Raw genomic sequence first — 27650 nt, forward strand, 5'->3', positions numbered from 1 at the left:
GGGTTTCATTAATTTAATCCTCACACAATCCTATGAGGCAAGTGTGACTATTATCCCTATTTTATGGATGAGAAACTGAAGCACAGAGAGGCTAAGTTGCTTGACCAAGGACTCACAGTTGAAGGTCATTCATGGACGAAACAGAATCTGAACCCAAGCAATCTGGGTTAAGAAAGGGAAATAGGCACAATGAGGGATTACAGAGGTTCCCTGGGGACTCACCCATTTCCCAAACACACACACACACACACACACACACACACACACACACACACACACATGCTTTATAGGGGTCACAATGCCAGGGGAGCGACAGTTACTCAATTTGCACATAGACACCTTAGCTCATGCTCATTCGTTCATAACAAATGTACTGAACAGTCCCTGCTCTAATGTGGAGATTCTACAACTACATGAGAAGTAGATATTTACCTATTATCAGACAGAACATAGAGGAATAAGCAAACACAGAAACTGTGATAAGTGCACGGAAGGAACCAACTGGGCTGGTGAGGTAGGGGCTGGCAGGCTCCCTCAGTCGGCGTCGGGAGGGAAGTCTCTGAGGAGGTGACATTTGGCTGAAACTGAAAGGACTGGAAGCCAACTATTCCCCCAGGAGGCCTGGGGCGAGTGGGCGGACGCAACACAGGCAGAGGCAGTGCATGCAAAGACCCCAAAGCACAAACAAGAAAGGACGGTGTGGCTGGTGCTGAGGGAAGGCGGGGAAGAGGTAGGAGACAAAGCAGACGAGCCCGGCAGGGCCCAACTCACACCTCCAGATTCAGGAACTTTTCCATCCATGTTTTCACCAAGTCAGTTACCAAAATGCTTCCTAGTGGGTTCACACACTCTCCTCTCGGTTCCCGGACTACGCTTCTGAAGAGAGCAAGAGCTGTGAGCGGCCGGGCTCTGACGCGAGGCCCCACCCCCTTAACCTCATTGGGCCAGAGGTTGGCACGTGACCCAGAGCATTTCTTGGTTTCCCGTCCAGCAACCTATGACAGCGCCTTGTACAAAAAGTCTGCTCGCAAAAGGGAGGATATGATTAGATGAGCCAGTCAGATTCTCTGAGGAATTTAACCGGGAATATGAAAAGAAGAAACCAGTTGGATATAGGGAGAAAAGTGGATACGGAGAGAAGTAATTGTGGCTATGTTAATCACAGAACTCTTGAGTAAATATTGAAAACTCCTACTCCCCAGCCCCCAGTGTCACCACGCCCCAGCTATACCTCGGTTCTTATTATCAGATTTCTGGAAGAGTTCAGCCATCTTAATACCATTTGAATGCTTTTATTAAACGCTTACCTGTGCTCTGCGTTAAGGGCTTTCCATGTTATCTCACATAGTCTTCGCTAGCAAGTGTTGCAAGAAACATTATCTCCATTTTTACAGTTAAAGAAGAAATCTCCAAGAAGTTATGAACCCCAAATCATAAAGCTGTAATGGGCATACCTAGGACCCCAAAGGTCTGTGCGGTTAACCAATATGATTAACCGATTCTCATTTTCTTAAAACAGGGCCTCATTACCGGAGTTGTCCTGAGGCTCTGTTTCTTATATGGTGTAACGAATATAGTTTTCAGTGTATCCATGCAGGTAATTATAGAGTGATGGCTTTTTTAAAAATTATGCAAAGCTGTATCCAAAGTGTCAAATTTCAGGATATATATATAGAGCAAACTGATTTTAATTTAGGTCCATGTGATATAGAATATTAATTTAGTAAATGAACTTTGGTGAAAGATTTAAAGACAGATAATAAAGCATACACTCATTAAATATACCACACAATGTGATACATAAACATCAAGTCATATGAATAAATTAACAAAATTTAACAGCTCTTCTCATGGAACTTTATTTCTATAGTAATAATGACTAACATTTACTGAACACTTATTGTATGCCAGGCATCATGCTAAATAAATGCTCTGTTTATATTATCTCATTTAAACCTCACTATGGGGAAAATAGTAAAATAACTCCAGTTTACAGATGTGAAAATGGAAACTCAGAGATGAAGTAGCTGGTTTTGTTTTTAGAGGCAAGTTTTAAATGCTGGTATATCTAATTCCAGAGGCCTGTACTTAATCATTTCAAGCATCTCAGTTAGAGCAATAATCATATACCATGTTGTGATGGTTTATTTAAAGGCCTGTCCTCCACTATGAAGCCACCTTCGAAGAGTTTATGGACTCTCCTATTCACCTCTATCTCCTCTTTGCCTGAGATAAGAGTAGAAACATAATATTAATATAGATAAATTAGTTGGTCTATTTCTAATGCAAGACCTAGGCCAGTAATCACTCCTGCTGAATCTAGGCTATTGGGGGAATTTTGAAAGGTGATGAATTATCACAGAAAAAAATCAGCATCCTGAAAATGAAACATGTTAGTTACAAAACTTGAACTGCCATCAGTCCCCAAACAGCTAAATTCTTAAGCTTCTTATTAACAGATTGATTTGTAACAACTGTGTGCCACTCAGAGGAAAGGGAAAAAACTGAGCATCTCCGAAAATCTCTCATAAAAATTATCTGTAAATAACAAGAAAGATGTTGAAATATTAACGCCTCCTCCATGAGCACGTCAAAATGCTCCCTCAGCCACCTTCCATCTGCTTGCCCGCCTCTTCCAACATGAGCACAGCCTCACTCTGTTTTCAGCTTACTTGATGTCTAAAAAGATTAAGCCAAAAATTGTTTCAGCCCACTGGAAAGTATCAGCCTCACATTTCAGACACATTTGGACATCCTAATTTAAAATTTGGTGGAAAAATAGCATACTTGTGGGCTGTTCCTTGCCATATTTCAAATGCATCCCTCACAAAATTAATTTCTCTATCAAAATCATAGGCATGAACTTAACTTCTAAGTGGAAGTAACAACAGCAATAACAGCAATAATAGCAGATGACACTATTAGGAATTTTATTGTTCTAAGGAACATAGCATTGTTCTAAGCCCTTTAAATATAGTCATTCATTTAATAATCCTGCAATGTTACTATTATTAGCTCCATTTTACAGAGTAGAAAACTGATGCCCAGAGGCATTCAATGACTTTTTCCAGGTCACAGGGCTGATGGTAGCAGAGCCAATGATTGAAACCAGGGCTCTGGACTCTAGATTCTATGTTCTTGCCCACTGCACCAAACTGCCCAGGAAGCTTTAGCTACTACCTAGCTTTAATCCTTTCTTTTCCAATATCTTGTCATATTGCAGCAGAAAAAAAAAAGGCTGGAGGGTGAGTGTAGCTGGTTGAGGAGTGCCCTCAAATAAGATCTGTCTAAGTCCTAACCCCCTTAACCTGTGAATGTGACCTTATTTGGAAAAAAGAGTCTTTGCAGATATAATTAAAGATTTCAAGATAAGATCATCCTCGATTTAGGGGAGACCTAAGTCCAATGACAAGTATCCTCATAAGAGAAAGGCAGAGGGAGATTTGAGACACAGAGACACACAGAGAAGGTGATGTGAAGACAGAGGCAGAGATTGGATTGATGTCTCTACAAGTCAAGGAATGCCAAGGGCTGCTGGCAGTCACCAGAAACTCGGAGAAAGGAATGGAATGTATTCTCCCTCAGAGCCTCCAGAATGAACCAACCCTGCAGACAGCTTGATTTCAGATCTCTGGCTTCCACAACTGTGAGAGAATAAATGTCTGCTGTTTTAAACCACCAAGTTAGTGGTAATTTATTTATTATGGTGTCCCCAGAAAGCTAATACAGTGAGTTATGGACCCAAAAACCTTGAACAGAAATCAGATCCTCACTTTACAGGAGGAAAGGAAACTGAGGTTCAGAGCAAAGAATTCATTAGCATGCTATCAATCACAAAATGGGTTCATGACAAAGCCAAGACAGGCTCTAGGCTACACTCTGGTCTCCCAATTCCTGGGTCAGCGTCTTCTTCAGTATCTCTTACCCACTTCATTGAGAGACAGAATCGTACATGCACTTTAGAACATGACCACCTACATCAGTGTCCTTGTTCCACCATTTGCTAGCTGTGCACCTCCGTTTTCCCATCTGTAAAATGGGAACAGAAGTGACAACTACTGGGCTTCCCTGGTGGTGCAGTGGTTGAGAATCTGCCTGCCCAATGCAGGGGACACGGGTTCCAGCCCTGGTCTGGGAAGATCCCACATGCCGCGGAGCAACTAGGCCCGTGAGCCACAATTACTGAGCCTGCGCGTCTGGAGCCTGTGCTCCTCAACAAGAGAGCCCACGATAGTGAGAGGCCCGCGCACCGCAATGAAGAGTGGCCCCCACTTGCCGCAACTAGAGAAAGCCCTCGCACAGGAACGAAGACCCAACACAGCCATAAAATAAAAATAAATAAATAAGCAAATATGGCTAAGAAAAATATATTTAAAAAAAAAAAAAAGAAATGACAACTACCTCACAGTGTTATTTTGGAGAACAAATGAGTCAATACGTATGCCTGGTATGTAGTAGCTTCAATAAATGTTAGCTATTACTATTATTTTATTCCAATATCTATTGAGTTATTGATAAAGGGCAAATTATAAAATCAGGAATATGGCAGTGCCTAGAAAAATAGTGGTAGACACATTAGAAGCGTTTATCATTATGTGTGGAAATTTGTGACAAATCTTATTTCCCAATTTCTTATGAGGGGAGTTGGACATCAAGAGGTCACATCCACTACCCTTGATTTGCATCTCTCTGACAGTCTTCACTGTCCCAACCCCCAAAAAGGAGTGCCATATAAGGTTGGCCAGTGACCAGGACATCAACTGGAATGTGTTGTGCTAGTGGACAGAGTCACTGTAGAGCAAAAAGAACACAGCCCTGCCTCACATCCTCTCTCCCACTTGTGCAGCCCCAGTAGGGCAAGCTGGCCCCAAGCCTCCCATCTGCTTCCTGCTCTCCCATTCCTGATCACTCCTGGAAACATTGTTTTCTCAGGCATCTGCCATTCACACAGCTCTCCAGCCACGGGAGCAGGAAGGCAGGTGATGCCTTTCCCTGCTGTGCAGGACAGGGCCCTGTCCACCCTCCTTTACCCTTTCACTTCTGGGTATTCATGTGGTAAGCACACCAGAGCCTCCTCTTCTTGCTAACCTTGATGTCCCCCTAAGCGTGGTGGCTACCTGGGGTCAGCCTGAAGCAGGTGTGGCCATCTTGGGTCTGGTGGGGAGGGAACAGCAAGCTCACTCACCTAATCAAAAAATCCCTGCATGGAGAGATATTGAGCCCATCCTCAGTGATTAACAAAGCCATACTCTTGTTTCCCTTTTGACTGCTAGTCTTTAGGTGATCAGACTCCTTGATCAGACTCTGGAGACAGGCAGAAAGAGCAGTAGCATTCAGACACCAAAACCCTACCCAAACTCCTAACAGAATCGTATTACTTCCTGGGCTTCCCTGGTGGCGCAGGGGTTAAGAACCCGCCTGCCAATGCAGGGAACATGGGTTCGAGCCCTGGTCCAGGAAGATTCCACATGCCACAGAGCAACTAAGCCCGTGCGCCACAACTACTGAGCCTGCGCTCTAGAGCCCACGAGCCACAACTACTGATCCCGCATGCCACAACTATGGAAGCCCACGCACCTAGAGCCTGTGCTCCACAACAAGAGACGCCACCACAATGAGAAGCCCACGCACCGCAACGAAGAGAAGCCCCTGCTCACCGCAACTAGAGAAAGCCCACGCACAGCAACAAAGACACAATGCAACCAAATATAAATAATAAATAAATAAATAAATTTTTTAAAAAATCATATTACTTCCTGATGGAAAATGTATATAATAAGCTATGTTTTTTCAAAGAATAATGTTCATTATAAAGTGTCCTCTGATGTACTGAACTTCCTTTTAGTCATCTGAATGATAATGCACACTTGAAAAATACAAAGAAAATGAAACACTTGGGGAAATTAAAGTCATATCTCCCCAAACCAAATACATCAATCTGTTGTAATGGTTAGCCTACTCTAATTATAGCACTGGATCTACATACATACATACACACACACACACACACACACACACACACACACACATGCATACACACCACAAGCCTTGTCATATATATCCCAATATAAAATTCAAGCCAGCTGCTGGAATTAAGCTAAATACTATAGAAATTAACAGTGTCCTTAGGAAATGTAGCACTGGGATGCTGATTTCATCAGAATTCTATCTGCCTGTACTTTTTCCAGGAAGTTCAAGAACCATGAGCAGCTGTAGAAATCCAAGTCATCAGAAAAGCAAACGAAGGCAGCTCCTCTCCTGCAAAGCAAATTCCCTAAAAGAGGATCTGCATCTGCCTTCTGAGCATAAGGGGGCAACATCTTTATCTATTGTGAATTTTTAATAGTTCTCTCTTCCCTTTTACTCCATTCATTTGGGAAACATGATCCATTTTACTCCAGGCCAGACACCAGACTTCCACCATCACTCTTTTTTTTTTTAATTGGAGTATAGTTGCTTTACAATATTGTGTTAGTTTATACTGTACAGCAAAGTGAATCAGCTATATGTATACATATATCCCCTCTTTTTTGGATTTCTTTCCCACTTAGGTCACCACAGAGCACTGAGTATAGTTCCCTGTGCTATACAGTAGGTTCTCATTAGTTATCTATTTTATACATAGTATCGATAGTGTATATATGTCAATCCCAATCTCCCAATTCATCCCACCCCCACCCCTTTCCCCCTTGGTATCCATACATTTGTTTGTTCTCTACATCTGTGTCTCTATTTCTGCTTTGTAAGTAAGATCGTCTATACCAATTTTTTCAGATTCCACATATACGCGTTAATATATGATATTTGTTTTTCTCTTTCTGACTTACTTCACTCTGTATGACAGTCTCTAGGTCCATCCCTGTCTCTACAAATGACCCAACTTCATTCCTTTTTATGGCTGAGTAATATTCCATTGTATATATGTACCACATCTTCTTTATCCATTCCTCTGTTGATGGACATTAGGTTGCTTCCATGTCCTGGCTATTGTAAATAGTGCTGCAATGAACGCTGGGGTGCCACCATCACTCTTTTTTTTTATACATATTTATTGGAGTATAATTGCTTCACAATGCTGTGTTAGTTTCTGTTGTACAATGAAGTGAATCAGCCATATGCCTACATATATCCCCATATCTCCATATCCCCTCCCGCTTGAGCCTCCCTCCCACCCTCACTATCCCATGCCTCTAGGTCAACGCAAAGCACTGAGCTGATCTCCCTGTGCTATGCAGCTGCTTCCCACTAGCTATCTATTTTACATTTGGTAGCATATAAATGTCGATGCTTCTCTCACTTCGCCCCAGCTTCCCCCTCCCCCAACCCTGTGTCCTCAAGTCCATTCTCTAAGTCTGCATATTTATTCCTCCTCTGGCACTACTTTCATCAGTACTATTCTTTTTTAGATTCCATATATATGTGTTAGCATACGGTATTTGTTCTTCTCTTTCTGACTTACTTCGCTCTGTATGACAGACTCTAGGTCCACCCACCTCACTACAAATAACTCAATTTCGTTTCTTTTTATGGCTGAGTAATATTCCATTGTATATATGTGCCACATCTTCTTTATCCATTCATCTGTTGATGGACATTTAGGTTGCTTCCATGTCCTAGCTATTGTAAATAGTGCTGCAATGAACATTGTGGTACATGTCTCTTTTTGAATTATGGTTTCCTCAGGGTATGGGCCCAGTAGTGGCATTGTCTTTGACTTTCAAGAATTAATCAATGCGTGATATACCTTACCTATTTCTCTTTCCCCAAATATCCAAAAGCAGATCTTTTCCCATTTCCAATCCTGTGTGGGTAGTTCTCAAACTCCTTGAACCCAAGAAAATGATTAAGATGACACCACCACCCACTCCCACTGCTAGAGTCAGGATTTTCATCTAAGACACTGAGGCCAAAAGATGCTCATATTTGACTAACATCTTGAATGTGAAAACGTTCTTCATTTCATCTTCAAACTAAGAATGTACATCTGTCAGCCAAGGGGTAGACTAGAGCAATGTGGAGAGACACGTCCCACCTAAGACAAGCAACAATCCAAGTGAGTCAGCTCCCTGGGTTCAGAGATACTGGATCTGCTCGGTGTCCGAGAAAATTCAGAAATCCAGGTTCTTCATGAAGTCTCCCAATTTACTGACGTTGGCAACTAATTTCCAAGGTCACACGGCCAACTTGTGGCAGAGAATTATATCCAGCCCTCCAAGAGGCCTTAGCTCTGTGTGTGTGTGTGTGTGTGTGTGTAACTGTGTATTTTATTCAACACCTATTTACTAAAAAACTGCCATATTCAGGGGTATCATTTTAATAAGCAGATGGATGGATGGACAGCCAGATATTTATTTAAAAAACAAGTGAAAAAGTAAAACATAGTTCCTGAATTTACAAAATACCTTTAAAAAACTGAGACACAACATTCAGTCCACAACTACCATTTTTTGCCCTAAAATACTTTTATCTGCAATTGATATTGAATAGGGAATAGATTGCATAGTCCTAAAACAAAAAGGCAAACAAAAATTCTATTTAAACCAGACCATCTTCCACTAAGAAAGCCATGACTAAGGAAGCACTGTAGCTTTGTAATCCACAGGTAAAACCTCTTCTTGGATTATTTAAGAACCACTCTGCACTCTTGGGAGCATGGGGTATATTTCTGCAGCGTTTCTAGCAGGATAGTAATTAGTATAGCTGAGAAATGCCATCAACAGCACAAGTAAAATTAGCCTTTACTTGTAAAATTTCTCCTGGGAAGTTCTGGTGGCTCCTGTCTCCACCTAGCAGAGTAATGGGCTTGCTGGGTCATCTCACAGCAAGCAAATCGCCCCATCAGCAGCACCTGAATAAAACCACCAGCACATCAAACTGGACCGCCAGAACATCTACCTTTGTCTACTTCAATCACACCTACCTCATTCTAGCCCCATCCCTTCATCAAATCTCACTTATGAGTCATAAAACAGCACTTTTTTTTTCTTTTGCCACCAGGGAACTTTTTAATTTCCCTGAAAATTTTTGAGTAGCCTTAGAGTTATGGCATGTTTCAACCAAACTGTCTTTGAGACATTTTTTTCTCAGTACAGTGATACCTCAGGGCAGCGGTCCCCAACCTTTTCGGCACCGGGGACCAGTTTCGTGGAAGACAATTTTTCCACGGGCGGGGGGGAGGGCGGAGGGGGGGGTGCAGAAGGTTCAGGCGGTAATGCGAGCGATGGGGGGCGGCAGATGAAGCTTTGCTCCCTCACCCGCCTCTCACCTCCTGCTGTGCGGCCCTAACAGGTCTCGGACCATACTGTCCGCAGCCCGGGGGTTGGGGACCCCTGCCTCAGGGGAAACGAAGGTCCAAGGAGAGGAGGTGACCTGGCCAACATCACATCCTGTTTGGCATCAAAGTCAAGTCTAAGTTAAGTCTAAAGCTCCCTAGTCTGGAGCTTTCTCTTTTTGTTAAACAAAGCAATCTCCTTAGGATAAAAGTTACTGCTTTTACTCCACACCTACTAATATCTCTTTATCTGGACTTTTCCTGACCACCTTCTCCCTGGGTTTGAGGAAGAGAAACACCACCGGCCCAAGACATCTCATCTTCTCCCTCCTCTTTCAGACCTTGTTCAACCAATAACCCCTCTTTCTAGTGGCCCATTCCCTAAAAGTTAAAAATATGGCCAAGTGTGTCACACATTGGTGGGGGAAGACTCCCCAGACTCTGCATCCCCTCCAGTTATCACTCTCCAAAGCCAAGCTCCTTGCAGGAAAAGTATAAAAAGCTATATTACCACTTGCAACCCACTGCAGTTTAACATCCATTCTCACCACCGCCATGACGTTAAAAAAAAAAAAAAAGCCAGTTCCACTAAACCCACATCCCTATTCAGCATCACCACCTGGATGAGTGAGACTCTGCAACAAAACATGATCAAAAAACATGATCTCACAGCATCCTGATCCTGTTTCGCCCTCAGTCTTCCCAAGTGGATCAAGCCCAAAACCTTTGACTCCTCCTTTTGTTTCCTCCACTAGAATGGAACCTCCATAGAGGCAGGAAGTTTTTACTATTACTATACCCTCAGCACCTAGTCCAGCAAATGGTGGAAATTCCATATTTGTTGACTTGATCCATTTCAGCCATTCAGTCATCATTTTGTTTGATCCCCTTGGGAGACAGCAGTGATATCTCCAGTGGAAAGTAGGTAAACACATCTAAAGACCAGTGGAGAGATTAGGGTTAGAGAACTTGATATGAGAGACCATTCCTTTGGTACAAACTATTAAAGTGTCGTCATAAGAGTTTTAGCTGGACAGAGATTATGCAGCAGAGGGATTCAGTAGACAGAGATTAATAAAACAGGCCAAAGTTTAAAAAAAGTCAATCAATCAAACACCTCCTCTGAGTCCTCGGGAGTCTAGCTTGGTTGGATTAATGTGTGGAGCTATCTAGACCTGGAAGCCATGTGATCTTCTTTGGACAACTTGAGAGTTTGCCTTTCCCGAGGGTTTAGACAACAGCATTTATTGGGAAATCATCCTCATCTTTCTTCTCTATTACTCCCTATAGTGATACAAAAATTTATAGTTTCCGTCTTATGCTGCAGAAAATATTTCAATGCAGCCTACCAGAAAAATGTAATATGAGTCTCCCTTTTTTAGCAATAGAAAAGTCTGACTATGGTCCAAAATTCTCCAGAGTAGCCACCTGTAAAACAACATGAACTGGCTTAGATTCAGCTAAGGGGGTCAAAATCTCAGGCAAGAAAAGTCTCCTACCCATCCCTAAGAAGCTCATCTGAACCGTTTTCAAGAGCAGGGTATTCTAATTCCACTGAATCTATAAAGGAGGAAGAATAACAGGACAATAGGGAAAAAACATTCCCAAGACCGTAATATGGCATCTCCTTGGCATATAACAATACCTACGCATCCAGTGATGACATTTTAGAGATGGCATCTCCCCCTCCATCTCTCTCCCTCCCTCCCTCCTTTCCTCTCTCTCTGTCTCTCTCTCTATCTCTCTCTCTGTCTCTTTGTCTCTGTGCCTCTGTCTCTGTCTCTCACACACACACACATATTAATAACAGAAAAGGCATGTCAAAGAACTGAGCCAAAGAAAACTGGGCTGTTCTCAACTCAAAAGACGCAGAGCTTCTGCTGGGTCTGTAAGCACCCTTCCCTTTTGACCATTGGCATATAGACAGAGGAGTTCTTAAACTCATCCTTCTGCTGTACCGTGGCAGAGGAGTTCACAGAGCCAGGAACATACAGGAAAAATCATGGAAGCAAAATACAGTGCCTCCATGTAATATTAAGTACCATACTTACTTCTCTTGAATCAGAAAAAAGTTTTAAGGTGATCTCCAAGGTCCAATTTCTCTTTCTCCTCTTTAAACATAAGTGCAATAATTGGACAACTACTTTTGCCCTACCTTCATCCCAATGCTTTATGAAATAAATCTCTAATCATCTAGTTTCTCTTGTCCATTCTCTCCATTGAAAGTCTGGACTCCCCACCACCCACCCCTTGCTCCCACCTTCCACCATTTTGAATATTAGTCCATTCTCAAGGACTGACTCCAATGCCACTTTCCCTATATGAAGTCTTCCCTCATCCCTTCTTTCTCTGGGCTTCTAAAGCATTTTAATTGTATGTTTTAGTGGCAGGTACAACTTTCTTCCCTTTTTTTAATGGGTCTTTTTTTCATAGGTTTTTATGAGTACAGCATTTTCCCTGCTAGACTACATTCTCATGGCAGGAGCTAGGACCTACTCATTTTTGCAACCACAAAGCTTCTAAACAGAGGGCCCTGTCTACCAATCAGGATGCTCTGGGCTATTAGTAAACCTCAACTCAAATTGGCTTATACAAATTGCAGGAAATCCAGAGGTGGGACAGTCTTCAGGTATGGCTCTGGTTCCATTTCTCTGCCATTCCCTCAGCTCTCCAACTCCCTTATGTGTTGCCTTTGTCCCCAAATTGGTTTCCCTCATGGTTATCATCATAATCTATTATTTGAATGTTTACTCCTGCTAGCATGGTGCTAAATATTTTTACATTAACTCCCTCATTTAATCCAATTAAACTTAAATCCTATTAAATTTACCCTTATAGTAGTAAATTTATACCTAAAGCAGGTACTATTATTATATCTACATTACAGGTGAGGAAACAGGTTCAGCCAGATAAGCTAAATTGCCCAAAGTCCCACAGCTGGAAATGGAACCCAGGAAATTAATCTCCAAAGCTGGTGCTCTCAACCACTGTCAAAGACAACCCAACAAGAACCAAGAAGGCAGGCCCCACTAATGCCACATTACCAGTCTGCTCACAGAAACCCTGAACGGGCAACATATCATATGCAGAGGGTAAAAGTGTGGCTGCCATAATTACAATATAATCATAATGTATGAATGCCACTACACATCCTACAACAAGGTTAGGAAACACCTAATAGGTGTTAAGAAGGCATTTAAGACTGGCACCAAGTTGAGACTTTCTCATAGAAGCTAATCAGAAATACTGGATGGGATTTGAAAAGGCAATGACTTTTTCAACATGGGCTTCCAAGTTGCTTAATTCAGACTCCATGCCTGCCCTAAGATTACCTTGTGTACACAGGGCTGGCCACTAGATATTTCAGCCGACCCTGACTTTGACAACCAACTTTGGAGTTAGTCTGTCTGGGCTCAACCTCAGCTCTGCCATTTGCTAACTGTAACCTTGGACAAGTAACCTCCCCTCTGAGCCTTGCCTTGCTCGCATATAAAATGGGGATAATACTAATAGTACCTACTTCACAGGGTCCTCATGGGGATTAAATGAGACTCCATATGTGAACCCTTTGGCACAGGTTTGAAATATCATTATTCCATTTAGAATACACGTAGGAAGTGCTTTATGAGCTACACTGATATTTTTTATTCTTATCAAGGGAACATACTGCAGTCAGGTGGGTGTGCTAAATGGGAAAGTGATTCATAGACCTCACAGACTTGCCTGAGAAAGGCAGGAGCCCAGATCTTCCCCACAACTCCCCCTCCCCAACCCCTTCCAGAGGCCCTACATTGGCTGAGTGTTGGGAGGATGCTATGCCCATTCTCCTGGACTCTGGCTAGGCTTCTAGAGAAGAGAGAGAACGCTCACATCAAGGACTCTTCTGAGAAAGGTTTAAAAAATTGAGCAAGAAATTTCCTTCCCTAGCTAAAACTTCATGTTCAAGCTCCAAGGTAGAGTCAAAAACAAGGTATATCACTGCTATGTTCCTTATTCACATTCTACATAGAAAAAAGAAATGGCTCTCAAATAATTTTCATGATATGGTAAAGGGACCGAACATGTGTCTCACACTGCCTGAGTGTTGGGAGGATGCTGTACCCATTCTCCTGGGCTCTGGCTAGGCTTCTAGAGAAGAGAGAAAATGCTCACGTCAAGGACTCTCCTGAGAAAGGTTAAAAAACATGAGCAAGAAATTTCCTTCCCTAGCTAAAACTTCATGTTCAAGCTCCAAGGTAGAGTCCAAAACAAGGTATATCACTGCTATGTTCCTTATTCACATTCTACATAAAAAAAAAATGGCTCTCAAATAATTTTCATGAGATGGTAAAGGGACCGAAAGTGTGTCTCACACTACTTTAGAGTCTTCTTCAGCCCTGAGCATGTAACGGGGAACACAGTAGTTACCCAATTAACCTTTACTTTCTGACTCACCAAAATCTTTTGTTTCTTGCTCTATCACAAATGCCTATGGCATAATTTAATTTGCAGTCTTAGATTTATTTGCAATTACAGAGAAATGAAATAGAATTCTCTCAGGTGAACTGGGAATTTTGGCATCCCAAGACAAACGTAATGACCTAAAAGTCCTCAATGAAATATTTAAACGTATACTTTACTATGACACCCAACACTATGCAAACTCTTTCAAGGTAACATTCCTGAGGGTGGAAGAAAATCTACCACCTCTAGTATATTGTACCTGAATACATTTAGTGAATGTGGTACAGTCTATCTACAAGCTTCCACCTTACCAAATACACACTTTCTAACCATCACCAAAATCCTGGCACGTGTCCCCACTTCTCAGCACAAACTGAATAGCAGTGAGCCAAAGACATGTCTCATATCACCAAGAGCTCAGTCATGTCATTAACTACTAGGAACTACTTACTCCTAATACATGTACTTAATATTAAATGGCAATATCTAGACAGAGTTTTACCCAAATGCCCTTGGGGTTCAGAGCAGGGGTAGGGAGGAGAAATGTTGTGCACAATTCAGATTATGCACAGTTTCCTAGGGAAAACTACAAAGTTTAACAAAAGCTTCTCAGCAAGTACCTTGTCCCCAAAGTTTAAAATCACAGATAGAAGTTTTAAAAATTTCAGAAGGCAAATTTTATTTATTATTTGCTGCATTTCTAAATTTGAGCAGTTTCTAAATTTGGTCATCATGTGCACTATCCAACTTTCCATCGCATATATTTACTTATTTCTACTGGTTTCAGGATTCATTGGGAACTTTTATATTATTTTACATGGGTATTTCAGAAAGCTCCTCCAAGGGACAAATCAGTGAATCTTAATTTTTTTCAACCTTTTTAGATAATATGTGCTCAGGAGCCAATATTTTTTAGAACTCAAGCTAACTGTTACACCTTAGAATAGAAGATGTCAGATTATAACATGCCTAGTTCTAAAAGTCTACAGATACTATCACCAAAATTTCAACCAGTTTGGAGACCCAAGTGTCAATGAGACTAAGGAAGTTTACAAACAGTGGAGAATTTTTTAAAGTTCCATACAGGATGCAATCTGACATTATGTAAAGGAGCCATATGGGTTCCACTAAGATAAGATAGCATGAACCTGGTATCAGTCAATACTACTTCTGGAATTTCTGCAGTGGGCAAAATCAGAGCCAGGGATCGACAAGATGGGTGTGATGGTCAAGAGATTCCAGAGGGCTACTGAAATAGCTAGTTATAGACAGAGGTAACAGTAGTTAACTTTCTTTGATTGGTCTTGGTTGTCCTAATAACTGAAATAAGGCAATCTCCCAATTATATGTTGCACAAACATATTTACCAGAAATAGCTGTCCATTCCTCCTTACCACCTTACCCATAGGCTTCCTTGATAGAGAATCTACCCAACATGCCCTTTCTCAAAGAGACTCTCCATAGTTCTTCTGGGGGTGGGGGGTGGGAAGGGGAGCACAGATCTCATGAGTCCTTTGGCCACAGCTGACTGGATCTAGAACAGACTCTGATTCAAGTTGGGCCAATCCGATTATTGTTTCTCTGAATTCAAAATTGAAATAGAGAAACTAAGCAGTATCTATTGAGCACTTGAATGGAGAAGACATGTATGCTTTCCTTTAGTGGCCACTTTTTCACAAGCGACATATAAAACCAGATATTGAGAGAGAAATGAGAGAGTGAGAGACTTTGCCCCTATTCCTGATCATTTTCCAACTAACTCAATTCCAGCCCCCCAAGACACCTGGTTATCCTACTTACCCTTAGAGTCTGGGAGGAACTCTTATGTGTTCCTAGTAAATCCCCCATTTTTTTCCTTCAGCATGCTTGAATGTGTTTCTGCTACTTGCAAATACATTCTCCCTTAACCAAGAAGTGACGGAATGAATCAGTAAATAAATGAACTGGATTCTCAAAGAAGACAAAGAAGAGGTTTCATAGGGCAAAGTTGCTAAGAAAGGCAGAAATCAGGGATGCTGGGACCCAAGAGGGGAAGATCTGACTTTGAGAGACAAGATTTAGAACAATACAAAAGATAATTCCTGAATAGGTGTGAGCATCCCAGTGAGGTCAGAAATTACTTGAAGAGGAAGCTGAGAGATGCCAGTTGAGGGACTCCTAGGTCAGGAGGCCATCTATATACCCTGAAGTTCTTGAAGATGGAGACAAGGTCAGGAAAATTCTAACTGGGTTAATGAGACCATCCTCATTGGCGTCCAATAATCCATAAGAAAGAGCTTCCCCATCCCTGAAGCTCTGCTCTTGTGGACCCAGCAAATTTGTCAAAATCATAACCACCTTAAAGGATCTACTGGGCCTTTAATGAGCATCCTAAGAGATAATCTCTCTCATTCCTCTGCCACCTGTGGTTTTAATTTTCCAGCCAGTCCCGGAGTTGCTTCCTCTCAGCCTTCTGGATGGCTTTCCAAGATAGGAGCGTTCCTTTGGCATTCTCCCCTGCTCATTCACTTGACAAGAACGTATTTGCTCCTTCCTGCTTGCTCTCTATCCTCTGTTGCTCCCGGCAACACACTCCCTTCCTCATTCTTGCTTTCCATCCTTTCTGTATACCTCCTTGACAACATCCTTAAGATACTGTCAGGGAGCACACTACCACTTACACTCTATATTAGGTCTTCCACTTCAGCACCAAATTCCCTGGTTTTTAAGCAAATCTGTTGTTTTCCCTTTCAAGACAGTGGAAAGAACACAATTTTGGAGCTAGGCATACCTGAGATTCAAATCCCAGCTCTCTTTAATGGTGAGACCTCAGGCAGACCACTTAATCTCTCTGTGCCTTGTTTCTCATCTGTCAAATGGGGATGCCACATGTCTTGCAGGGCTGTTGAGCTCATGCACGCAGAAAGCAACTAGTAAGTTCCTGGTACATAGAAGGAGCTCAAAAATGCTTATCCACCCTCCCTTTCAAGATCAATGTGAGACAGAAACAAAAAGCACCATAAAAGGTCGGTTTAAAAAATAAGTTTCATTTCCTTTACAGGTTGTCCATCTCCTTATAAGACTGATCTCTATTTACCAAATGTCTACATCTAAAAGAATTCAAAGTATTTGAAGAGTCATGGTTACTAGTCCAGGTCAAGATTTTTTTTAAAGACATCTTTCACAATTCTTTCTCACACAATGATGAGTCGTTTTGCCTTTTAAATCATTATTTTTACATAAATATATACATTCTGATCATCATTTCACAAAGTGAATAAATTGAGTATAGGCAAAGTATCAAGAAAAATGAAGATATAGTAACCATCCAATTAACTCAGGGTTTCTCAACCTTGCATCTATTGACATTGTTGGACAGATAATATGGCGGGGGTGGCAGGAGTCTAAACATGCATTGTAGGACGTTTAGCAGCATGCCTGGCGCCTACCCACTAGATGCCAGCAGCATACCTCACCCAGTTGCAACAACCAAATGTCCCCAGACATGGCCAAATGTGCCCTGGGGGGGGAAAATTGCCCCCAGTTGAGAACCACTAAGTTAATTTGATCAATGTATATTGCAGAGTCAGACAGTACAAGCCCAGCTATAGGTTTATAAGACAGGAAGTAGCTGCTTAAGTCATTACTTCGTCTCTCCAGAATATTCCTACTGAAAAAACAAAATGGCTGCATGTCACTTCCAAGATACAATCAAATGCTGGCTTCACAGAAAAATAGAGAAGAAATTGCACGTGCCAGAATTCTGTTTGTCAGGCTGCTCCAGCTCTTGGCTGCATGCCCACATTCTGCCTAAAACCTACTTCCCAAACTTTTGAAAATGCTTTCCACAGCTTTCAGAACCTGACCTTTACAGCAGCTTTATCTACGTGTGTGTGAAATAGATTTACAATTTTCTCTACTCCTGCAAAGCCAAACCACTTATTGAGTCCAAATGCCAACTGGGGATGGTGGGAATTTGCACACAGATGTCAGTGGACTCCAAAACAACAACACAGGAGCTCCACCTGCAACTAATTATAGAAACTGAAATTGCACTCTGGCCAGAAGAGGCCAGGTTCAGAACCCACCCCATCTGCTTTGGCCGATAAAATCACTCTGTTACTTTTTCTCCTGTCAATATAGACTTGCTTCTTAAATTCCTCTGAGGATGTTGTCTATAGGGAATTTTATTAGGCAGTGAATACTTTGGGGGGTGACCAATTCCCTCTGCCTTCCCCTCCCAGAGCTTGGTTTCAATAAGTGCCTTCAGCACAAGTGAGACTAAAATAATCTATTCATTGAAATATTCCAAAATGTTTTCTTTGGTTGATTGTGTGCTGTTGCTATCCCATAGCCAAAATAAAGTGATCCAGAGAGAAAATGGAAAATGGAAGTCATTTAGTTCTCCCAAGGTCTGGCATGCAAGAATGTTTACTTTCTTCCCATTAGCCAAGTCTTTCATAAGAAAACCTGGGAATAAAAATCTGTAAGGCTACTAATGCAGTGCACATGGCTGATCCTAGGGCTGACTGCAAGAGATTACTGAGGCAAAAATCAGCTGACATCTGTGACAAAGATGTATAGCTCACTTCAGATCATTCTCCTACATTCTGGCAAACAAAGAAATCAACTGTTGGATCCGTGCCATCTCATCTATCTTCAGAACCAAAGGAAGTTTTCACCTACCAACAAAAGGCATTTAAAATTGTGGTTTCAGCCTAAGTAGGTCATTGCCTAAGTCTGGACCAAAGTTTTTCCACCTTTCTGGAAAGGTGGACAAAAGCTACTATTCTCTGAAGAGCTGAGGAAGACTATTTCAAGATGAAGAAGATGAAATTTTTTTTTTCTTCTAAGATTCAGCATTCCAAGTTATGTTGTCATGCCAAACTAGTTCATATTCCCTAGTTCTAAATCCATGTGCCTATGTAACATTGGGCAAAACACACACAGACACTCGCTCTTCAAATCACAGTTAAAGTGAAAAAACTTAGAGATATGACATATGATTGACTTCTTAATTTCTCAAATCTCTTGATGGGACTTACAAGCCCTTAAGACATTTGTAGAAAGAGGGTGACTAAGGACAGCTCAAGTCAGCGCAGTGGACACCTGCTTTTGTCCTAGAGCATCCCTTCGCCCTTCATGTCAGTTTCTTTAGAGAATTGCTCCTCTCCCAATGCCTGCAGTTCTAATAGGCCACCAGTCATGGCAACACCTTCTCACACACCTGTCCCCTGCCACCACACACACTCACTAAGTCCTGGAGAAAGAATATAACCAAGGCAGGACCAAAGTCCTTCCATAAATTTTCTAAATGATAAATGAAGATACAGGGATCTCTTACCGCTTCAATTATGACCTACCACATGAAGGAGAAAATGAGGCTCACACGTACAGGCAGATATTGAGAACCAGAAATGAAGCAATGGGGAGAGACAAAGTCCTGCTACAGTTTGAGGCCCTGGATCCAGTCAACCCCAAGCTCCATACCTGAGCCTTTCTGCAATTTCATTGCAGGAACTAATAATTTCCATTTTCGCTTATACAGGCTAGCAGTAGCATTCGTGTCACTACTTGAGAGTATTGCCCAATACCATTAGTAAGAAGGTTTCTTCATTCTCATGAAGGTCTCATGTAAGGTCCTTTAAGGTCTCATTTCACCTCACTGAAATGCACCTATTTTTATGGTTATGATGACTGGTGATAATTAGAATAATAATTATCAGTTCATGATTTTCTATGTTTTATCAGTTAGGAAGGTACTAAGCTGCAAGTAATAGGATACCCAACCAACAGTGACTTAAACAACTAGGGGTTTATTTTCTCACATGACTAAGTCTGGAGGCAGGCCATTGCTGGGGCTGGTGCAACTGCTCAGAGATGGTAAGACATATGTCTCTATGCTTTTCTTGTCCTTCCTTCCATGGTTACTAACAGGCAACATATTGACACTAAAGACAGAAAGAAGGAGGAAGGAGCACTGCTGGTGACATTTATTCCTTTATCAGGAAAATAAAAGTTTGCCTAGACTCTCCCAGATTTCCACTTGAGTTTCATTGGTCAGTCACCACAGGAAGAGGAGGAGGAGCCTGAAGGTGAGTCATTAATCAGGCATCATTAGGATATTAGAAGGCCCAGCCACTGAAGGAACCTTTGACCACACTGAAAGGGTTCATCCACTTTAGAAGTCTCAAACTTAATGTCGCAATTCCAGAGCTGCTCTTAAAGAAGGCTTTCCCAAAGTGTGGCCTTTATACCCTTAGTTCTAGGAATATTTATCGTTTGTGACAGATAGGATTTGTATATATATATGTATATATTCACTTCACTCCCTTTCTGCTTTGCAGGGAGTAGATTTCCCTGACCCCACTGACTTTGGGCTTGGCCACATAACATGCTTTAGTCAACAGAATGTTAGTGGACATGATGCAAGCAGAGGCTTTAAATGCGTCTATGTGGTTTGGTTGGATCACTTGGCGTCTGTGATCCACCATCAGAAGATAAAGCCCTGAATAGCTGCTGTTCCAAAGAGAATGTGGAAACACGTGGAACGTACCTGAATCCCACTTTCAGCCTACAGCCTGGTGCTCAGAGTCCAGACCTGCCCAACTAAGTTGCAGCCAACCTGTAGATATGTAAGGGAGAGGTAAATGCTCATCTTTTTTTAAGCTAGCAAGTTTTGGTATGGCTTGTTAGACAGCATTACTGCAGCAATAGCTGCCTAATACATAAGTGCTCAGTTTAAGATAAAGTTTCATGGTCAAGTAAGTTTGGGAAATTGCTGGGTTAAACAAATTTAAGAAATATTTTTAACTGCAAGAGTTAGAGCATTTCACATGCTGATATGTTGTATTAGTCTGCTAGGACTGCCAAAACAAAGTACCACAAACTGGGTGGTTTAAACAATAGAAATTTATTGTCTCGCAGTTCTGGAGACCAGAAGTTCAAGATCAAGGTGTCAGCAGGGTTCTTCCTTCTGAGAACTGTGAGGGAAGGATCTGTTCCAGGCATATCTCTTTGGCTTATAGATGGCCATCTTCACCCTGTCTCTTCCACTGGTCTTCTTTCTGTGCATGTCTATGGCTGTGTCCAAATTTCTCCTTTTAATAAGGACACCAGTCATATTGGATTAGGCCCACCCTAAGGACCTCATTTTAACTTGTTTACCTCTGTAAAGACCTTATCTACAAATAAAGTCACATTCTGAAGTACTGGGGGTTAAGACCCCAACGTATCTTTTTTTAGGGGGGACACAATTCAACCCAAAACATAGTGTCTGAATTTCTAGGAGAGAAGTATCTAGTATGTTGTGTCTTAAGTTTATTTGACCAGAAGATCCCCTTTGGAAAGTGTCATTTCCCTGGACACACTTTGGAAACCTGGCTTTGAGGGATACATGGATCTCAGAGTAGTAGAAGGAATGGTGCCCAAAAGAAGATATAGGGCTAAGACAGATCTGAGTAGTGAATATATTTAAGTACCACCCACAAACCTGATGGGACCCGACTCTCCAGGGATAAGCCCTTGATCTCATAAACACTCAGTACTCAAGGTTACTGCAGCTGCATTTAACTGTCAATGGACACCCCTTCACAATGCAGCTGCCTCACCTCCTTCTCAGCAGGAGATAGAATTAATTCCGTCACCCACTTCCAACTGGTACAACTCTTCATATCTGGACACTCACAGTGAAATGAATATTTTAGAACAGAGTTGAATGACCTCTGTTGAAACGGCCCTGCAGTTATATAAATAAAAGAAAAAATAATAATAAAGGAAACACAGAAATGTGATCCACCTCGACCTTTTCAAGTTACAGGCTCAAAATGAGAATCAATAAATCATATGTGAAACTAGCTCTAAAACTCATCAAAAACCCTTATTAATATTGATTTAGAGTAGATTATTTTCTATTGTGTTAAGCCAGAAATAGAAATTATCACATAACCATTGCTTAAAAGCCATAACATTCCCCAGACAGGTTTACTTACACTTCTTAGGTTACGTTTCCCAGTGACCTTGTCCCACTTCTGCACACACGAGATGGGTAAATATTAGATCTAGTACAATCTCCCAGAGTATGATGCTATTTATATTCATGCAGATCCTTGACTAGCCATGCGTGAATTAGGAAAATGTCTAAAAACTGCTTTATGTACACCTAATTTGGAAAAAATAATCCATTAAAAATACAAAGTTTGGGACTTCCCTCGTGGCGCAGTGGTTAAGAATCCGCCTGCCAATGCAGGGGACACGGGTTTGAGCCCTGGTCCAGGAAGATCCCACATGCCACGGAACAACTAAGCCCATGCACCACAACTACTGAGCCTGTGCTCTAGAGCCAGCGAGCCACAACTACTGAGCCCACGTGCCACACCTACTGAAGCCCGCGCGCCTAGAGCCTGGGCTCCGCAACAAGAGAAGCCACCGCAGTGAGAAGCCTGTGCACCGCAACGAAGAGTAGCCCCCGCTCACTGCAACTAGAGAAAGCCCGCGCGCAGCAACGCAGACCCAACGCAGCCAAATATAAAGAAATAAATAATAATAATAAAAAAATACAAAGTTAATAATTGCATTAAAAATCCAGGGATATGAAAAGTTAATAACCTATATGCACAAAACTGCAAGATATAAGTCCTTATGAACTTTCTGAAAATGTATTTTCTACCATGTTTTCTCTCTCTGATCTCCATTGTATGGGTAAATAGAACGGAGTTGTAAAGAAAAGACCACCATATCATCTTTTAGAGAAAAACGGGTCACTTAACTTCCCCATACACAGTTGCATTCTCTTGCCCCCAACATCCACTCTAACCCCACAGGCCATTAAAAATAAAAAGGGGACTACCTCAAGTGGCAGCCTAACATCTATTCTAAATATTTTCTCCTCATCTCTCCCCACATCAGTCTACAGGTGTGACATTGAGAGCACGAGACTCCACCCCACTCTCCCTCCATCAAGAAAATACATCGTGAAGCAAAAAGCGCAATTGCTGGCATACAGATAACTCTGTATCCATGCACTCTGGTTTCTACAAACAAACCAAAAATTCCACACATCAGTACTGCAACTCTTAGTATCTCAAATGTATTTCTATACATGCAGATCTTTGTGGCTGAGAAGTAGGGCCTTGGAGAGAACCTAGGAAGTGTGAATGGGAAGGGGGTCTGGGGTGGAATATCCATCCAGGATATCCTGGGCGTCTACCCTTCACACATAAGAAATTTGGTCATAGCCACCTACCCATTGGCTCCAAGGTCTGTACTTCCTTTAACACAGGGCGGGTGTTCAACATCCTCCCTTAGATCTGGAGTTGGGTTCAGCTTCCTCTGACAGAACCACAAGGACTTCAAAATATACTGCAAAGGAACTGATGAATGGGAGACCTCTGTAACACTGCACATAAGGGTGAAAGGTCTGTGCCTGTGATCATTAAATCCACAGAACTATGAATTTCATATACAAGAGCATTCAAATATCCTCACCTCCACACTATAATGGACCTGCTTCCCATTTCTATTCACATAGCACAATTCAAATCATTTTAGATCACCTGAATTTAGTTAGTGAAATTCTAATTATCCAAACACCCCCTGGTAGAACTACATTTGTTGTTGTGGTTGTTAAGAAACCACAATCAAGTGCTGTTTCTCTCTTTTACATTCTTTTCTTCCATACAGAAAAGTTTAAGAAGAAATACATTCCTAATTAAGAACAAAAATCCTAATTAAACTAAATTACATTCTTAATCATTCTATCAAAACTAGTCATTTTTTTCACCTAACATATGAAGTGTGATCTTCTTATCATACTAAGATGCTATTCATAGCTCAGTGATCCTATAAGGAGGTAGTAAGCATAAAGTTAAGATCTTACATGTTGGCATAAAATAGACCAAAGCCTTAAAGCCCAGCTCTGTCACTTACCAGTTGTGTGAACTTGGGTAAGCTGCTTATTCTCTCTACATTTATTTTTAATCTGTAAAGTGAGAAAAAATCTAGCACCTACCTCAGAAGATTGATGCAAACACTAAATAAGAGGATGTACACAAAGCTCTAAGCACAATGCCTAGTACATAGTAAGCCCCCAACTGATGTCTACTGATTGCAGTAGCAGTAATAATAGAAACAGCAGCAACGGCAGAACTCTGGATTCTTCCCCAAACTTTATTTCATCTCGCTCCACTTTCTGACAAATATAAAAACTCCACTGGTAGAAATTTTTAGTGCTCTTTCATATCTGACTCTCCTCTCCATCCTGGAAAGAAGAGAGGACTACACCTCACACCCCCTTGCATTTGTGTCACTTCCAGTCCAAGGAACTGAGAAGCCAATGTGCCACCGCAGGCACTCTTTTCCTCTGCTGTAGCAACTCTTGAAGCCACGTGCCAAGATGCGGAAAGCCTGGATCCTGAGACATTGCCTGGAGGAGAGCTGCCCTGGCGAGTCACTTGACCTGCTTCACACTTCAGGTGAATAAGAAATAAATCTCTGATGGGTTAAGCCACTGAGATTTGAGGTCTGTTGATTACTGCAGCAGGATCTACCCTATTCTGACCAACAGGTATTCATATACCCCTGAAAGGGATCCTGATATACTTCTGGGGGGGGCACACTTCAGTTTTTTTAAATAACTTGCTTTTTGTCAATTTTTATATTCTTTACTTTGTAATACTACCTCATATTGCAAGTAAATTGACTTTTCAAAATCTCCATGCCTCTTCCTCCTTTTATATTTTTAACCTAAAAAAGAAAATAATTATAGTTTACTTATATTTAATATACAGATTAAGACTAGGGCTTTCACTGGGTCATATGTTGCATAGTCATATGTCACCTACAGTAACCAAGGTAGCCTGTGATCATAGTAGGTTCCAGAACAAGGAAGAGGTTCCCTCAAACATTCACTTGCTTCTGGCTAAGGTAACATGTGACAGTTAAGTGGAATTGTGGATATTACCAGCTTTAAACTGAACTATGTCTTACAAAATAGACAAGGGGCTTAAAATGTTTTTAGTCAAAGCAAAAAGGTTTTGTGTGTCATTAAAATGTACCTCAATAAATTATTTATTTTATCTTTTCTTTTCCACGTTAATTCTTTGTGAATGTCAAAGAAGAAACATAATATATTGGCACAGTAGCACATTGTGTAATTTATAAATAAATATGCATGTATAAGTAGGGATCTGTGCTCAAAAAATTTTTTAATGATAAAACCATAAGAAACAAGTAATTTTGGAGCTGACAGTTTTAAAAATGGCTTCCAAACTTTTTGTCACTACTTGCATCATTCCTAAACTGCTTTAACCATTTTCCAAAACAACTAAAAAAGGAAGAAAACCAGTACAGAACTGGGGAAATGCACATAGCAATAACGGGACTTCATAAACCAGCAAAGTCAGAAAAAAGCAGAAATGATAGTGAAGGGCATTGATTTGACTTAGGAACGAAGAACAAAGCTTTCTGTTCCAACCGAAAATCACATTTCCACATCTGAAAACCAGCAAAGGCTCCGTCATATAATCAAAGGGATAAGGCGATTGCTTTCCGCACATAGAAGGAAAACGAAGAGCAGATTCTCATACAGATCAGAAATGCTTCTACAAACGCTTCAACTCCAAAGGGGTGGCAGCCAGGGAAACAGACAGAAGCCAGCAGATGACCCCAAGAAAGGCAGAGAGCTTCCTTAGGACAGCATCAGGACCAACTATCAGAGAATGACTAGTTCAGCCAAGTTAAAATTACCTCCAGCTTCTACAGAAAGTTAAATGACATCTGGGAATTTTTTCCAGCCAAATGGCACAACAGCCTCTACTCCCCATCTCTTAGCATTTATCTCACTGCTAATAAGAGGTGAAGCTGGGATATAAGCCCAGGCATGTCTTACTCCAAAGCCCCTATGAACAGAAGCATATAAATGAGCCTCACAGTATAGGTAGGATTTGAAAATGAAGACTAGCTGGGACTGAACAAAAAGAGGCAGGGAGAGGGGATGCTGAGAAGGCCACGAATGGAAAGGAACAGAAGGGAAAGGAGGTGGGAAACTTTGAGTATGTGCAAGAATTACCAAGTGGTAGTGCAGGTAGCACAGAAGATGTGGAAGGAGGTGGTATGAGATAAGACTGGAAAGGCTGGCTCAGGCATTCCGGTAGAAGGTGCTGTAGGCTCAGCCACAGGTACACTTCATTCTGGAGGCAATGAGTAAGTATTGAGAGCTTTAAAGCAGGGGAATGGCATAACTGCAGGTAGACAATGGGAAAACTAATCTTGCTATGACATGGAAGATGGATCAAAAAAGAGTAAGCACATAGTAGGTGCTTAATTAATATTGAATGAATAAAGGTAGAAAGACCAGGTTAAAATTTATTGTGTTTCTCTAACATGACATCAAACCCATCCTATCCAATCCCATTTAATATTGTTCAGTTTGCTATTTAGTGAACCAACTTCCCTCATTCTAGAAGGAAATGTTGCTGGTGCATTAAAAAAAAAAAATCAATTCACCAGTCAAATGTAGCCCTCTAAATGTTGCTATTAAAGTGTCTACTCTTGCAAAAATCAACGTTTTCCTCTTCTATTCGGAAGGAAGTACATCTGAGCTGCTCTTGTGACTACTGAAAAAGAAAACAGAAATAACGAAGTATGAAGTTAGCCAATGAGGAGTGATCCCCCCTCTTCTGCAACAATGTGAAAAGGTTATTGGAACACAAGGAGATCACAAGCTGTAACCTTATATTTCCTATGCCCTCTGGTAGTCTCCAAGTTCAAACACATACTAAGCCATAGCTATCTTGATGATGCCAAACTTTCTTCTGCACAGGCCGTGGTACCATCTGCAAAGTATCAACTACTTCGTGAGAAGCCAAGGCTGAAAAACACTGAGATGAGTCATAACCTACCTGATTTTCTTCATGGGAAACCCTCATCTGCTCCTTGAGGACAGACATCCGGGCTGCCTCTTCTTTCCTCAAGACTCTCTCCTTCTTGAGCTCAGGACTCCAGAAAGTCTTAATACTGTTCATGGAAGACCCCAACTTGCTGTCCTTGATGTCTAGCTCTTTCCGGAGGAGGTCATTCTCTCTCTGAAGTTCCTTGAGTTGGGCTTGAAGGTCTAACATTGTGCTATCCCTTACCTGCCTCAACATGGAGGGGACCTGGTGGTGGTGATGATGGGATGAGCTGGTCAGACCGCCATGTTGATCCGTGTATGAAAGGACATCTGTGTGGGAAAGTCCAGCAGAGGCAATATTGGGACTACTCCCCATAGCTGTGACTCGGCCTCCATATACAGCTCGATTTGTGGCCCTTCCCAGAGTCATGGTGCCCTTTGGGTAAGTTGTTGAAGCCACCCCCTCATGATCACTCAGATACATGGGTCCAGACGTAGCATAGGCTGCATTAAGGGACTGGATATTCTCCATGGACAGAGTCTTGCCTGTTCCTCCACCTCCTCCACTACTTGTTCTTCGGTGGCCCAAACGAGGAGACCTTGGCAAACGAGGAGATCTGGAAGGGCTACCTTCCAGATTGGTGATTGTTCTTGCACTTCCATACATTTTTCTTTTATTATGAGGTGCTACAGAAGAGAAGGAATGCTATACTAAGTTGGAGATTAAGCCAATATTTCCACTGTTGGCCAGAATTTTCACTGTATTCTTTTCATAGTCTGTACCAGAAAATGCATCCAATCAGAGATCTGAAAAATGAGAAAAAAAGATAATCAAAAACAAATTTCTTTAGAACTCTGACTGTTAATTGCATTATATTTTTAAAAAATATATATATAGGTGATAGATTGATGATAATGATAGATGATAGAGTCACACCCATGCTTATTTAAAAATAATAGTGACCCCAAACTTTACTTACTACACGTAAACATTTTGTAAACTCCCCCCACCCTGCTCCCAAGCAAGGTGAAAAGTTCTCAGAGCAAAAGAGAAGCTCATTTTTCCTT

General features: G+C 41.5%; 1 protein-coding gene across 4 annotated transcripts in view; it reads right to left on the bottom strand.

Moving 5' to 3' along the window:
* Positions 1 to 27650, bottom strand: part of ERC2 (ELKS/RAB6-interacting/CAST family member 2) — a 954807-nt gene that overhangs the window by 896706 nt on the left and 30451 nt on the right. For all 4 annotated transcript variants that reach the window (XM_082414434.1, XM_082414435.1, XM_082414436.1 and 1 more), the window contains exon 2: positions 26593 to 27389. In XM_082414434.1, the coding sequence (XP_082270560.1) occupies positions 26593 to 27249 (657 nt within the window). In that variant the 5' untranslated portion in view covers positions 27250 to 27389. The remainder of the gene's footprint in view (positions 1 to 26592; positions 27390 to 27650) is intronic.

Source organism: Balaenoptera physalus, assembly GCF_965194825.1.
Source record: "Balaenoptera physalus genome assembly, chromosome: 11".
In the NCBI taxonomy this organism is placed as follows: Eukaryota; Metazoa; Chordata; class Mammalia; order Artiodactyla; family Balaenopteridae; genus Balaenoptera; species Balaenoptera physalus.